The 12,147-nt window shown below is 67.5% G+C and overlaps 2 protein-coding genes across 5 annotated transcripts; both read left to right on the forward strand.

Moving 5' to 3' along the window:
- The first annotated feature begins 328 nt into the window (after positions 1-328).
- SLC25A22 (solute carrier family 25 member 22) lies at positions 329-6,952 on the forward strand. Of its 4 annotated transcripts, XM_037163115.2 has the most exons (11): positions 2,150-2,298; positions 2,614-2,656; positions 3,202-3,344; positions 3,437-3,562; positions 3,775-3,830; positions 4,559-4,649; positions 5,207-5,325; positions 5,438-5,612; positions 5,695-5,849; positions 5,944-6,019; positions 6,088-6,952. In XM_037163115.2, exons 3-11 carry the CDS (start codon positions 3,325-3,327, stop codon positions 6,239-6,241), a joined length of 972 nt encoding a protein of 323 aa, XP_037019010.1. In that variant the 5' UTR covers positions 2,150-2,298; positions 2,614-2,656; positions 3,202-3,324; the 3' UTR covers positions 6,242-6,952. The 4 variants fall into 4 exon arrangements, with proteins under 4 accessions (XP_037019009.1, XP_037019012.1, XP_037019010.1 ...); XM_037163114.2 differs by lacking the exons at positions 2,150-2,298; positions 2,614-2,656 and adding an exon at positions 329-398; XM_037163117.2 differs by lacking the exons at positions 2,150-2,298; positions 2,614-2,656 and adding an exon at positions 411-504.
- A 2,341-nt stretch (positions 6,953-9,293) lies between these two features.
- CEND1 (cell cycle exit and neuronal differentiation 1) lies at positions 9,294-10,291 on the forward strand. Its single transcript, XM_037163029.2, has one exon. It carries the CDS (start codon positions 9,331-9,333, stop codon positions 9,778-9,780), a length of 450 nt encoding a protein of 149 aa, XP_037018924.1. The 5' UTR covers positions 9,294-9,330; the 3' UTR covers positions 9,781-10,291.
- The last annotated feature ends 1,856 nt before the right edge of the window (positions 10,292-12,147 follow it).

Raw genomic sequence — 12,147 nt, forward strand, 5'->3', positions numbered from 1 at the left:
TTGGATACAAAGTCACCTGTGTGCACCACTGTGCATCTGCCCGGTTGGCTGGTACAGCCACTGCCCCTCCGAGCACTGTGAGGCCTGATCGCCTCTCCCGTAGCACTGACTCCCTGGTCCACGCGCTGCCGACCACCCACTGGCAAACGGGGCTCATCCTCTGGTCCCCACCCACGCAGGGACACCATGGGGAGACCGAGGGGTGGGTCAGGGCACGGGCTAGCGCAGCTTGTGGCCCAGGCGGGAGCAGTGGCGGTGCCCGGCCGGGAGGGGGAGCCGGAGCCCGTGCGCTGCCACGGACTAGGGGTGGAGCTCTCTCGGCGGCGCGGACGCACTTTGGCAGCCCGGCGCGGCGTCAGGGAGGCGAGCGCGGCGGCGGAGGAGGCGGCGGCGGAGTGGTGAGTGCCCAGAGGCCGCCCCCTTGCCCTGGGCCCATCCGAGTGCCTCCGGCTGCGGGAGAGGGGCGCGGAAGCCGCCCGGGGAGGTGACAGCTGCCCAGACCAGGTGGCTCTGGTGGGCCCCCAGCAGGCGATGCTTGGATCCGCTGCCGCGGGGGTGGGGGAGACTGCTCTCGGCCGAGGTGGTGGCGGGCGCGCTCCCCACGCACACGTGTCCCCGTGCGGTGGTTGCTCCGCAGGGCCAAAGCTCTGGGCACGCAGGCCCAGTGGAGGGGGGGTTGGCACACGTGGGAATCTGCCGGACGTGTGTGGACACGTGCGTGGCTGGAGTCGCCATCGCCTGGTGAGGGACAGCATGGCCGTCTGGGGCCAGTTCGGACCTGTCCAGCAGGACAGAGAGCGAGCCGCCCCCAGACGGGCGGAGCCTACGGTCCCAAAAACTGCCTCAGGGGGGAGGGACAGGTGCGGATGTAAGGGGGACCGTCTGACCTTCTTCAGGGTTGGGGAGCTCAGGGCTTCACTTGTAGGAGATTTTACTTCGGGGTCTGGAAACAGAAGAATGGTCCGCAGCTCGCCTGCCATCCTTCACCTGGTTGGGGAGACGGGTGGCCAGTCGCCAGTTCTGGGCCTGGCTGAGGCTTCCATGGCAACGTGGGGTGCTGGGCAGGGCCCTCCACGGCTGCCTCATAAGCATGAGCGGGAGTGGGAACCCCCGAACGCAGACCACAAAAGGGGGGTTCCCAGTGCAGGGAACCCTCTCCAGTCCAAGACAGAGCCCCTGACCCCCACCCTCCCTGCTCACCCCGCAGCCTGAGACACTGGACCCCATGCTGCCTTCTCAGGCTCGGGGTCTGCGGGCCTCTGGACCTGCCTCTCCCCACCTTAGGTGGTCTCTCTGACTTCTGGGACCCCCATCACTGGGTGTCCCGCCCCCAGACCAGAGGTGGGGTCTGGGCGTGCCCAGGTGGGAGGGCTCACTGTGCCCCCAGCAGGCAGGGCGAGGCCTGGGAGCTGGGGTCCCGATCCCTCCCACCAGAGGGTCTGGGGCAGCAGAGAGAGCTGTCCGTGACCAGTGTGCCCCTGGGGGTGGGGGTGGGGGGGAAGCGGTCAGGGCGAGATTCAGAGGTCAGACTCTTCTTTGTGGGCTGGGGCGCAGAGAAGTAGGTCGCAGGTTCTTGGCCTTGGGTGTGTGTGATGGGGGTGGGGTGGGGTGGGGTGGGGTCGGGGGCTTGGGCGGGCAGTGGGCCCCCGAGTGCCTGTTCCGTGACCTCTGGACCTGCCAGGTGAGCAGGCCTGTGCGTGGCAGCCAGTGGCCTCTGAGACCAAGTCACTCCTTGCCGGCCTTCCCTCTGCTCCAGTGCCAGGTCTCCCCGAAGTGCACCGCCCCAGCGGCCACACAGGTCCCACAGACACTCAGGGGCTCAGATCCCTCCCCATACCCACTCCCCAGCAGAGGCCCTGTCCTTGGGGAACCAGGGCCCTAGCCGGAGCCGGCCTGCAAACTGCACACAGGAGCCCACAGGGCATCCCAGGTCTTGGTGGCCGGGGGCTGGCATCCCCGTGGGCCGAGGGCCTGGCTGGGCTGGGTCAGCCCATCCCAGACCCACTTGCCCTGCGGGCTGAGGCGGCAGGGTGGCCTGGCCCTGCCTCCCAGAAGCTGTCACGCCCATTCTCACCCCGGCTGGGCTCGAGCTCCGGCAGCTGCAGGGAGCCTCAGCTCGCCCGCCCAGTGTGAAAGAGAAAGTCCCTCCCCCCAGCCCACCCTCCCCGCCCGGAGGCCAATCCGAGTGGCTGGCACATCCCTCAGCCACTAGAGCTCCTCTGTGAGCCGGAGGCTGCGGTCTCAGAGATTCGGAGAGAGGGCTCTGCGCCTCCGGTGAACAGACGGCCCAAGCCTCCGGTGAGGGGGGGGGGGCAACCGGATGGGGCAGTTGAGCGGAGGCGGGGACAGCGTGGGGGTGGAGGTCGTGCTGGGTGGTCCGGGGCCAGCCTGACCTGGGAGAGCTATGGTGAAGGTCGCCAGTGCCGGGAGGGACCCCGGGGTGAGCTGGCCGGTGACAAGGTGGCAGCTCTGTGGGTGCAGGCCAGTGACAGGTGGACTCTGGGTGGCCCCCACGGCTCATTATTTTTGGATGTGTCCCCCGTGATTGGCTCCTTGGGTTGGCTGTGGCTCGTGAGCCCGGCCTCTGGTGAGAGGGGTCCCCTCTGCCTCCAGCCCAGAGCGGATGGTGGAGATGAACCACAGGGAGCCTCGCAGGGTGAGCTGGCCTCCTCCCCGCCGCCTCTCCCCTTCACCTGACACACCCCTGAAGCCTCCAGAGGTCGTGGTCGGTGGGGTCTTGTGTGTGTCCGTCTGGGAATGAAATTCCTGGGACAGATGCAGAGAGGGATGGGGGCAGGTCTGTGTGTGGGCCAGAGGGTGCTCTCCTGGGGAAGGGGTGTCCAGGGGTCCAGTGCGGAGGCACCTTTGCTCAGGGATGGGCAGTCACTGCAGCCCAGCCCTGGGTTGAGGTAGCTGACCCAGCTGGCGGACTGTCCCTTCCCGCCAGCCCCTGCCCCCCCCACCCCGCGCCTGGCCCTTTAAAGATGGCACTCTGCGTGCACGTGAGCGTGAGTGTGAGCAGGGTGCCGGGAGGACACCACCATGGGGGGCCCTCGAGGGGACTCCGCGTGGCCAGCACCTCCCCACAGCTGCACCCCGGGACAGGCTGACGCGCAGTGCCCCTCACGAGACTTAGGGGGGCTTTGGGGAGCCTCAGTGGTCCGCCCTCCCCCACTGATTCTAGTCCCCTCTTCCTTCTAGGACAGAAGGTGCTTTTGAAATTCCCAGCAGGTGGCGGACCACCCTCCCCACCCTGTCCCACCCTCCTCTCCCACCCGCACCGGCTGGCCTCCGCTGCCCTCGGGCCTGGGTGCGCCCAGCTACATGGCTGACAAGCAGATCAGGTCAGAGTGCGACCCTGCCCTCGCCTCGGCCCCACCTGCCCCCTGCCCTGCAGCCGAGGAGCCCGAGGTGCTGACCCTCCCTCCACCCACAGTCTGCCAGCCAAGCTCATCAATGGCGGCATCGCGGGGCTGATCGGGGTCACCTGCGTGTTTCCCATCGACCTGGCCAAGACGAGGCTGCAGAACCAGCAGAATGGCCAGCGCATGTACAGCAGCATGTGAGTGCGCCCGGCGGGCAGGGGACGCGAAACACGTGACGTGGGGGCGGCGGGAGCGGGGCAGGCGCAGGCCTCTGAGCCCTGTTCCCGTGCACCCCCCTTAACAAAAGCGACTGAAGGAGGGAAGGCCTCGGGGCACCCCTACCTGGGGCAGGGTGGGGGCCCTTGCCACCCCGGGATGGCCCCCACCTCACCCCGCCCCGTGGCCACAGGTCCGACTGCCTCGTCAAGACCATCCGCTCAGAGGGTTACTTCGGCATGTACCGAGGTGAGGCTCTGGGCCGGGCAGGGCTGGTAGCGACTGCCGACGAAGTGGCTGGGGGGTAGGGGGAGGGCGGGGCCGGCCCGTAGGCCTGGGTGCTGGAGCAGGGGCTGGCGGGAGACAGGGTGGGATCTCTGGGGAGTGGCAGTCCTCAGTACCCCACCCGTCCTGGGCACCCCCAGGCCCTCACTTGCTGCCAGCGCCCGGGGCGGCAGGACACTGGGCCCTTCCCACAGGGCCTGCAGCCCCTCCCTGGCTTCTGGGACAGGCAGGCCCCGTCTGTGCTGGAAGACTGGGAGGGGGTGGAGCATGAAGGGAAGCTGCTTAGATAGTCCCCAAGCCCGGATTTGCCCAGATGCTGAGCAACCCTGATCCCTGCCTGCCAAGAGGGGCTTGCCTCCCCCGCGCACCCCCCACTCGGCCCACCCAGCTAGACGCAGTTTGTGCACTGGCGCCTTCTCACCCAGCGCCCCCACCATTGTGAGTCCTTTCTGTCCCCCAGGGGAGGCTCCCTGGGGGGCCACCTCGGAGACCCACTCGGGGAGGGTGAGCCTGGAGGCTGCGATGCCCCTGTTCCGGCCTGGGCCCCGCCCCACCTGGCACCAATGTGGGTGAGAGGGCAGGAGGCTGTGGCCAAGGATCGGCGGGGCAGAGCCGTGCCCGCCGGGAAGCCAGTGCTGGCCGAGAGCCTCCCCAGCGCCGATCCTCCAGCCCCTCCTGCTGCTACCCCACAGGAGCTGCCGTGAACCTGACCCTCGTCACGCCGGAGAAGGCCATCAAGCTGGCAGCCAATGACTTCTTCCGCTATCAGCTCTCCAAGGACGGGTGAGGGGTTTGGCCCTGGCAACTTGCAGGGGGGAGGGGTCTGTGCCTCCACACGAAGGGCCCAGGCTCTGCCCCCCCATCACCTTGACCTCGCAGGGCCTCCCTTTCCTGCTGCTGCCCCTCTCCCATCCTCGTCCTCTGTCCTTCCTGCACGGCCCCCCCAACCCCTGGCACTGGGAGGAGTGAGGTAGATGCTGACTCCAGGCCCCCCCATCCCGCCCCCTGCCCGTCCTCCTTGGCCCTGGGCCACCCCTCCCAGGCTGGGGTTGGCGGCGCCGACCGGCTTCCCTCTGCCACCAGAGGGTGGGGGCACTCGAGCCCCCGCGGCTTCTCGATTTGTCTTTGCCCGAGTGCGGCTGTCTTCCCATCCGGCCGTGCAGCCACCAGTCTGCCGGGCTCAGCACCCTTGCTGGGCGGCCTGGCGGGGTGTCCAAGGCTGGAGGGTGCTGCGCCCCCACAGGGCTGCCTCTGCCTCCACTGCTCCCACCCCCACCCCAGGCGCTCCCTGGGCAGCAGGGGGAGGGGGGGGCCTCTGACTCCCACACCCTCTGCCGCAGGCAGAAGCTGACCCTGTTTAAGGAGATGCTGGCGGGCTGTGGGGCCGGCACCTGCCAGGTGATCGTGACCACGCCCATGGAGATGCTGAAGATCCAGCTTCAGGACGCAGGCCGCATCGGTGAGAGGGTGGGGGTGCGGCACCGGGGAGGGGTGCATTGGCCTGCCTCTGTCCCCTGCCCCTACCTCACACTTGGAGGGAGAGACAGCAGGCCTGTCCCCTTTCTCCCCAGCTGCCCAGAAAAAGCTCCTGGCTGCCCAGGCTCAGTTCTCAACACAGGGCGGCGCCCAGCCCTCGGTGGAAGCCCCCGCCTCCCCCCGGCCCACGGCCACCCAGCTTACTCGTGACCTGCTCCGGACCCATGGTGTTGCTGGCCTCTACAAGGGCCTGGGGGCCACCCTGCTCAGGTGGGGGGTCGGGGAGGGCGGGAGGAGGGAGGAGGGAGGCCCGCCCACCCACACCTCCCGGTCACCACCGCCCCCCCAACAGGGACGTCCCCTTCTCCATCGTCTACTTCCCCCTCTTCGCCAACCTGAACCAGCTGGGCCAGCCGGCCTCTGGGGAGAAGTCCCCCTTCTACGTGTCCTTCCTGGCAGGCTGTGTGGCTGGCAGTGCGGCCGCCGTGGCTGTCAACCCCTGCGACGGTCAGTGGGCAGGCCAGATCCAGCTGGGCTTGGGGGCTTCGGGGTGGGGGTGGAGGTGTGCAGACCCCCACGCTGACCTCACGCCTCCCTGCAGTTGTGAAGACGCGGCTCCAGTCCCTGCAGCGCGGGGTCCACGAAGACACCTACTCAGGGTTCCTGGACTGCGCCAGGTGGGAGAGGCCCCTCGGAGGCGGGTGCTGGGGAGGGAGCGCCAGCTCTGACTCCTGCTTCTCCACAGGAAGATTCTGCGGAATGAGGGCCCCTCGGCCTTCCTGAAGGGTGCCTACTGCCGGGCCCTGGTCATCGCCCCGCTGTTTGGCATCGCGCAGGTGGTCTACTTCCTGGGCATCGCTGAGACCCTGCTGGAGCTGCTGCAGCGCCCCCAGCCCTGAGCCCACACCGAGCAGGACCAGAGCGGGGCTGAGGCTGGGGCGGCTGCTCAGGGCCCAGCGAGGGGGGAGTCTCCCCTGCGCCTCCCACACGGATGGGGGAGGTGGAGGAGGGGGCAGGGCCCACCCACTCAGACCGGGGGGCCCTGCCTGCACAACTGCTGGGATCAATGTATCATTTACCTGGAAAACACAGAAATCTCTACATTCCTGGAGCCAGCCCTGCCCCAGCTCCAGCCTGGCCTGCACGCCCCAGGGGGAGCTGGTCTCTGAGCCGGGGGCTCCCAGGTGCGGGCTGGGCAGGATGGGCCCTCCCCTCCAGGCTGCCGGCCTGTCCCCAGGCACGGCCCCTCGCCCACAAGGGGGACCCTGCACAAACCTATTTATTAACTTGCTGAGCACAAGTGGCTCTCCAGCCTCCGTCCAGCCTCCCCGCTGCTGCTCCTCTTGCCTTGGCCCACCCTGCAGGAGAGTCGGGGTCTCCTGCCCCCCATCTTGAGCCAGTTATCCCAGGCTGACTCCCAGGGAACCCCCACCCCAGGCTGGGGGCCCAGAGTGTCGGCATGTGCAAGTGCTGTGTGGAGGTTGTGGCCTTCAGCTGGCCTGACTCCGATAGGGGGCTGCTGCCCTTCCTGCCCACGTGGTCAGGCAGCCTGTGTGTGTGTGTGTGTGTGTGTGTGTGTGTGTGTGTGTGTGTGTGTGTGTGTGTGTGTGTGTGTGGAGAGAGAGAGAGAGAGAGAGAGAGAGAGAGAGAGAGAGAGAGCCAGAGCCAGCGCACATGCGCACCCCAGGCTCCCCACTGACCCTGTCCAGAAATTTGTTTCTCCCCTCTGGCTCCTTTTCTGAGGCCTGTACCCCGGGTCTGACATTAGTCAGGGGAAGGACAAGCACCAAGACCCCTATGGAGCCTGGGGCCACCTGCTCTGCCTGCAGGGGTGCAGGGCTAGGAGCTGCCCCTTCAGGGTCCACCCCGCTCCCTGGGCCTCTGCACAGAGCCCCTGACCACACTCTGCCCTCTGGATCTCCAGGCCCGACTGTGTGAACCGTGTGAACCGAGGCAGGCTCCTGCCGCCCTGCCGCCCCCTGCCACGTGATCGTGTTGGTGACTGGTCCCGATGTGCTGGTGCTGTGTCCCCGTCCCAGGCCTCCCCAAGGAGGCCCTTTCCCAGCGACACTACCTGGGGCTAAGGCTTAGCCCCCAGCTCACGGTTGTCCCCATCACATCTGTACCCTGGAAGCTGCTGCTGCTGCTTACAGATTTATATTTTTTTCCTTTGGACGAGTTTGAAGAAGTGACTCTTTGTGTCTTGTTGTGTAAGAAGAGAAATAAATATTCTAAGTAGAAGCCTGCTTTGTGAGACTCCCTTAAGAGCCTGGGAGGGGGGGTGCCAGAGGGAAGCGCTGTGCCCACTGCCTGCACTGCAGGGGTCTGGGGGGAACCATTGCGGACTCCCTCGCGTTCTGGGCGGGGGCTGTGGGAAGGCGGCGGGAGACCCTCACGGCCTGACCTGAACCACCTTCGGGCTAAAATCGGAGCTGGGCTTGGGTCCCACCTGCCCCGCGATCTGAGCACCCTCGCTGCAGGAGGGAGGGCGGAGCCTGCGCCTGTGCGGTCCCACCCCCAAGGCCCCGCGCAGAAGCACTGCATTGTGGGAAACTCTCGGACTTGCATCTGCAGCCACCGCCCGCCGCTGCGACCCCACAGAGAGCGCAGCACGCAGCGCCGAGCTGGGAGCCCCCGGAGCAGCAGCGTAAGGCGGCCGGGGTTCCTTGGCCTGGGGCCGGGGCGGGATAGGGGCACTGGGGCCCGCAGGGCACAGTAGCGGTTCCCTGCCTTGAAGGTCATCACTCTCCTGGGCACAGTGGCCCGGGGGGCGGGGAAGGAGCTGCCGGGTGACGTCAGTGCGAGCTAAAAATAACCGAGAGCAAGTGGGGGAAGCAGACCACCTGCCCTTTGCAAACCATTCCCAGTTGCTGGGTGCCCCTCCTGAACAGCGGGCGGGCGGGGGTGGGGGCGGCTGCTGGGGCTCTCTGGGAAGTGGGGCAGTAGCCAGGCCCTCGCTGGGATACCCCCATCGTGCTGTGACCTTCAGGCGACCTTCTGTGTGGTTAGTGTCCCTGGCCCCGGTGAGGAACCCGAGTGGCCACGGCCCCCTCTCTGGCACTGCAGGTGGGGTTTCCTGCCCTCCCAGGGGAGAGGCGGACAGACCTAGGTCTGCAGGGAGAGCGGGCTCCGGCCCAGGGTGGGTAGGAGCCCAGTCTGCCCGCCTTCACCCGACCCTGGCATTAAGGATGGGGCCAGGCCTTCCCCACAGCCGGGACCCCCATCCTCTGCCCACCCCAGGCTAACGCAGCCACCCCTCTGCCCATAGAGGCAGGTGCAGCCTCTGGCGCAGGAAGGGCACCCTGCCCTTGAGCTGGGGCAAGTGAGGACGGTGCTGGGGGTGGGCGCCAGGGTGGACTCGCTGCCCGGAAGCACAGGCCCGACACCGCCCTCCTGGCCTCTCCAGCCTCTGGGGAGACACCTCAGGCGTTTTACATTCAGGTCCCGGTGGCCTTGGGCCCAGGCTCCTGCCCTGCCTCCTCCACTTGGACACAGCCCCCTCTGGGGGGGATATGCAGTCGGCTCTGCCCAGGCCCACCCTGACTGCGGTCCATCTCCCCTGACCGAACGCCCTTCTCTGGGCTGGGTGGGCTCTCGTGCCCGTCAGGGCCTCCCTACCTGGGGCCAGTGTGTCACGGACACAGTGCCGGTGAAGGCAAGACCATGTTGTAGACAAGGAAACAGTGGCCTCTGGCCGGTCTCGTCCCCGTCCCCCTGCCCACGTGGAGTCCACGGCCCCTGCCTGCGTGGCTGGGGGCTTCTCAGGGAGTAGCTGCAGACCAGTGGGGGCTGGGCCCTGGAGGAGGAGGACGCGGAGCAGGAGGGCTGGGCGGTGTCTCTGTGGGGACCGGTGGGGGCTGCACAGGATCCCCTCCCTCTGTCCCTCCAGGTCCATGTAACGCCCAGGGCTGAGCCTTCCTGAGCTGCTGTGGTCCAGCCGCCGCCGCCGCCGCCCGCCCACACGCCCCACGCAGCCAGCACAGCCGTCATGGAGTCCAGAGGGAAGTCGACCAGCAGCCCCAAGCCCGACACCAAGGTGGCCCAGGCTGCTGCTGAGGTCAGAGGCCCCCCGGCTGCAGACGGGAAAGCCCCCTCGGCCAAGCCCGGGAAGAAGGAGGCCCAGGTGGAGAAGCAGGAGCCCCCGGCGGCCCCCACCCCACCACCTACCAAGAAGACCTCGGCCAAGGCAGACCCTGCCCTTCTCAACAACCACAGCAACCTGAAGCCAGCCCCTGTGGCCCCCGGCAGCCCCCATCCATCCCCAGAGCCCAAGGGCCCTGGAGACGGGGCTGAGGAGGACCAGGCCCCCAGTGGGGGCCCCGGGGGCCGTGGTCCCTGCCCCTTCGAGAACTTGACCCCCTTGCTGGTGGCTGGGGGCGTGGCTGTGGCAGCCGCAGCCCTGATTCTGGGTGTGGTCTTCCTGGTCCGGAAAAAATGAGGGCTGGCACCCAGGCGGAGGCCCAGCCACGCCCTGTACAGACCTTGGGGATCTTGTGCATGCGAATCCACTCACAGCTAGCTATCTGTCCTACGTGAGAAACACACATACCAACACCCCACAGACGCGCAGAGGGAGAGGTGGACCGCACCCTGGCCGTGGAAGTCCAGCCCCCTTGGCTGGCCCCCAATGCCCCCTGCCCCCTGCCAGGCAGAAGCAGCCGGGGCTCCAGGGGCGCTGAGCAGCACAGGGCGGAGCTTCGACGTCAGGCAGAGGGCTCAGGGCCGTGGTTCCTGGGGGCAGTGGGCAGGCTGGACCCTGAGGGTGGCCCACCCGACCACTGATCACTGTGCCAGCCTGCCCCAAGGGGCCTCAGTGGCCCTGTGGGCTTCCTGGCAGCAGCTTCGTGACAAGCCCCCAGGGCAGGAGGGAACCCCGAGGCTGACATGTCCCGGGTGGGCTCTGCCCTGGGCCCAGCCCTTCAGGGACATTAAAGGGTGTGGCTGGTTCACTTTCCCCTCTCCTGCTCTTTGGGTGCAGCTGGGGGTGGGGCGTGGGGGTCTGTCTGGGTGGGCCTGCCGGGGACTGACCCGAGGCTTCCCCGCCACCTCCGCCTCCCCCACACCCCAGCCGGGCAGACAGACAGCGCCAAGGCCAGTCTCTGGGGGGGCTCCCTGGTCAACCTTCCAGCTTGTGCCTAAGGGGAGGTCCGGAGGCTGGGGGCAGCTGACCGGCCGGCGTGGGGGGAGGTGCGGGTGTGGATATCGGGGACCTACCCTGCAGCTGTGTCTACCTTGCCCCCAAAGAAGCCCCCAGACGCCTCTCCTGCCTCACCCAGCATCCTCTAAGTCCAACAAGCGTATAAATGCAATAACAGGTAGAGTAGAAGCACTTGGTGACTGTCACCCAGGTTTACTGCCTGCTGTGCCTGCAGTGGGACCAGAGCGTCTGGTCCCCGAGTGGCCCTCAGCATGGTGGCGGTGGGCAGGGCGGGGAAGCGGACGTGCCCTCGCCCGGCCAGCCGGCCACAGGAACCCTGGGCCTGAGTGGAGGCCAAGTCTACAATAAACTCTCGTCCAAAGGCTGGGCTGGCGTCCTCACCTGCTCACGGTTGGGGGGGCCAAGGGCCCCCCATCAGGGTGGGGGCCACACGCACACCCCCTGGTCCTCCCCTGCCACCTCCATGCCCTTGACCCTGGTGGCCTCTCCTCACTGCTCCCTCTGGGCCTGCTCTACCCCAGGCAAACGCAGCCAGGCCTTTCTGCCACCTGACCAAGATGGACACCCCCTCAGGCCCCGGCTGCTGGCCACAGCGCACAGGGTGGGAGAGGGGGACCGGGTTCCTCAGGCCGGCCCCTCCCGCTGAGGCAGGGGGCGGGGCCTTTCTACGCGTCTCTCTTCAGTGAGCCGCCCACCCTGGGCACGGGGCACAGAGGAGCTGCATCCAGGGGTGGAGAGGTTCCCCTCTTGTCACCGCCCCGTGGTGTGGGCAGGCTGTTGGGGCCTGGGCTGGGAGAGCAAGGCCGCCACACCCCACAAGCTCTGCTGTGGGCTTTTCTTTTATTAAAAAAAGAGATTTACTTATTTTTGGAGCGAGGAGAAGGGAAAGAGAAAGAGAGGGAGAGAAGCATCGGTGCGTGGCTGCCTCTCACCCCTAACTGGGGGCCCACAACCCAGGCCTGTGCCCTGACTGGGAATCAAACTGACAACCCTTTGGTTCGCAGGCTGGCGCCCAGTCAGTCCACTGAGCTGCCCCTGCTGTGGGTGTCACTCCCCAAATCCTCTGCGGATGGGACCGGGGCACACCCTTCCCTCCAGGCCCTCCACAGGCCCCCCCTGCAGAGGGGCCCGGTCAGACCCCGATCAGGTCCTGAACATCCACAGCCGACCCAACCCCTCGCCCAGGCGGCCCCTGCGGTGGCCTCCCGCCCGCCACTGCCCACCTGCTCCTGCTACCCTGAGCCTCGGCCAAACCGCACAGGCCTGACCTTGGCGGCCGTCCCACCTCCCCTCCCCCCAGGCCCCAGGGCTGTCACTCAGCCCAGCTGGAGTCCCTTGCCATCACCTGCAGTCCAGTCCCCTCTCCCACAACCTCAAAAACCAAACAACTGACCGACTGACCCCACCGACCCTTCTAGGAGACCTGGGGGCGGGGGAGCAGCGGTGACTGGGAGGCGGGGCGCTGCCGGTCCAAAGAGCACTGTGACCTCCCACCCAGGAGGCCACCTCCTGCTTCATGACCCTGTGAACGTGTGCTGAGGCCCTCGCAGATCCTTTGTGACTTCAGGCACAGCTACAGCAGCCACCAGAGTCCCTGGAATGGCCTTTGTGCCCTGTGTCTTCTGTGTGCCGGTGCCGTGCACGTGC

Source organism: Artibeus jamaicensis, unplaced genomic scaffold (genome assembly GCF_021234435.1).
Source record: "Artibeus jamaicensis isolate MK-2021 breed Jamaican fruit bat unplaced genomic scaffold, CSHL_Jam_final scaffold_537, whole genome shotgun sequence".
In the NCBI taxonomy this organism is placed as follows: Eukaryota; Metazoa; Chordata; class Mammalia; order Chiroptera; family Phyllostomidae; genus Artibeus; species Artibeus jamaicensis.

Bases quoted from the DNA above. Each gene is read 5' to 3' on its own strand.
- SLC25A22 (XM_037163114.2), top strand. From the start codon at position 3,325: ATGGCTGACAAGCAGATCAG. The intron at 3,345-3,436 runs GTCAGAGTGCGA...CTCCACCCACAG, and splicing joins ATGGCTGACAAGCAGATCAG to TCTGCCAGCCAAGCTCATCA. The intron at 5,326-5,437 runs GTGAGAGGGTGG...CTTTCTCCCCAG, and splicing joins TCAGGACGCAGGCCGCATCG to CTGCCCAGAAAAAGCTCCTG.
- CEND1 (XM_037163029.2), top strand. From the start codon at position 9,331: ATGGAGTCCAGAGGGAAGTCGACCAGCAGCCCCAAGCCCGACACCAAG.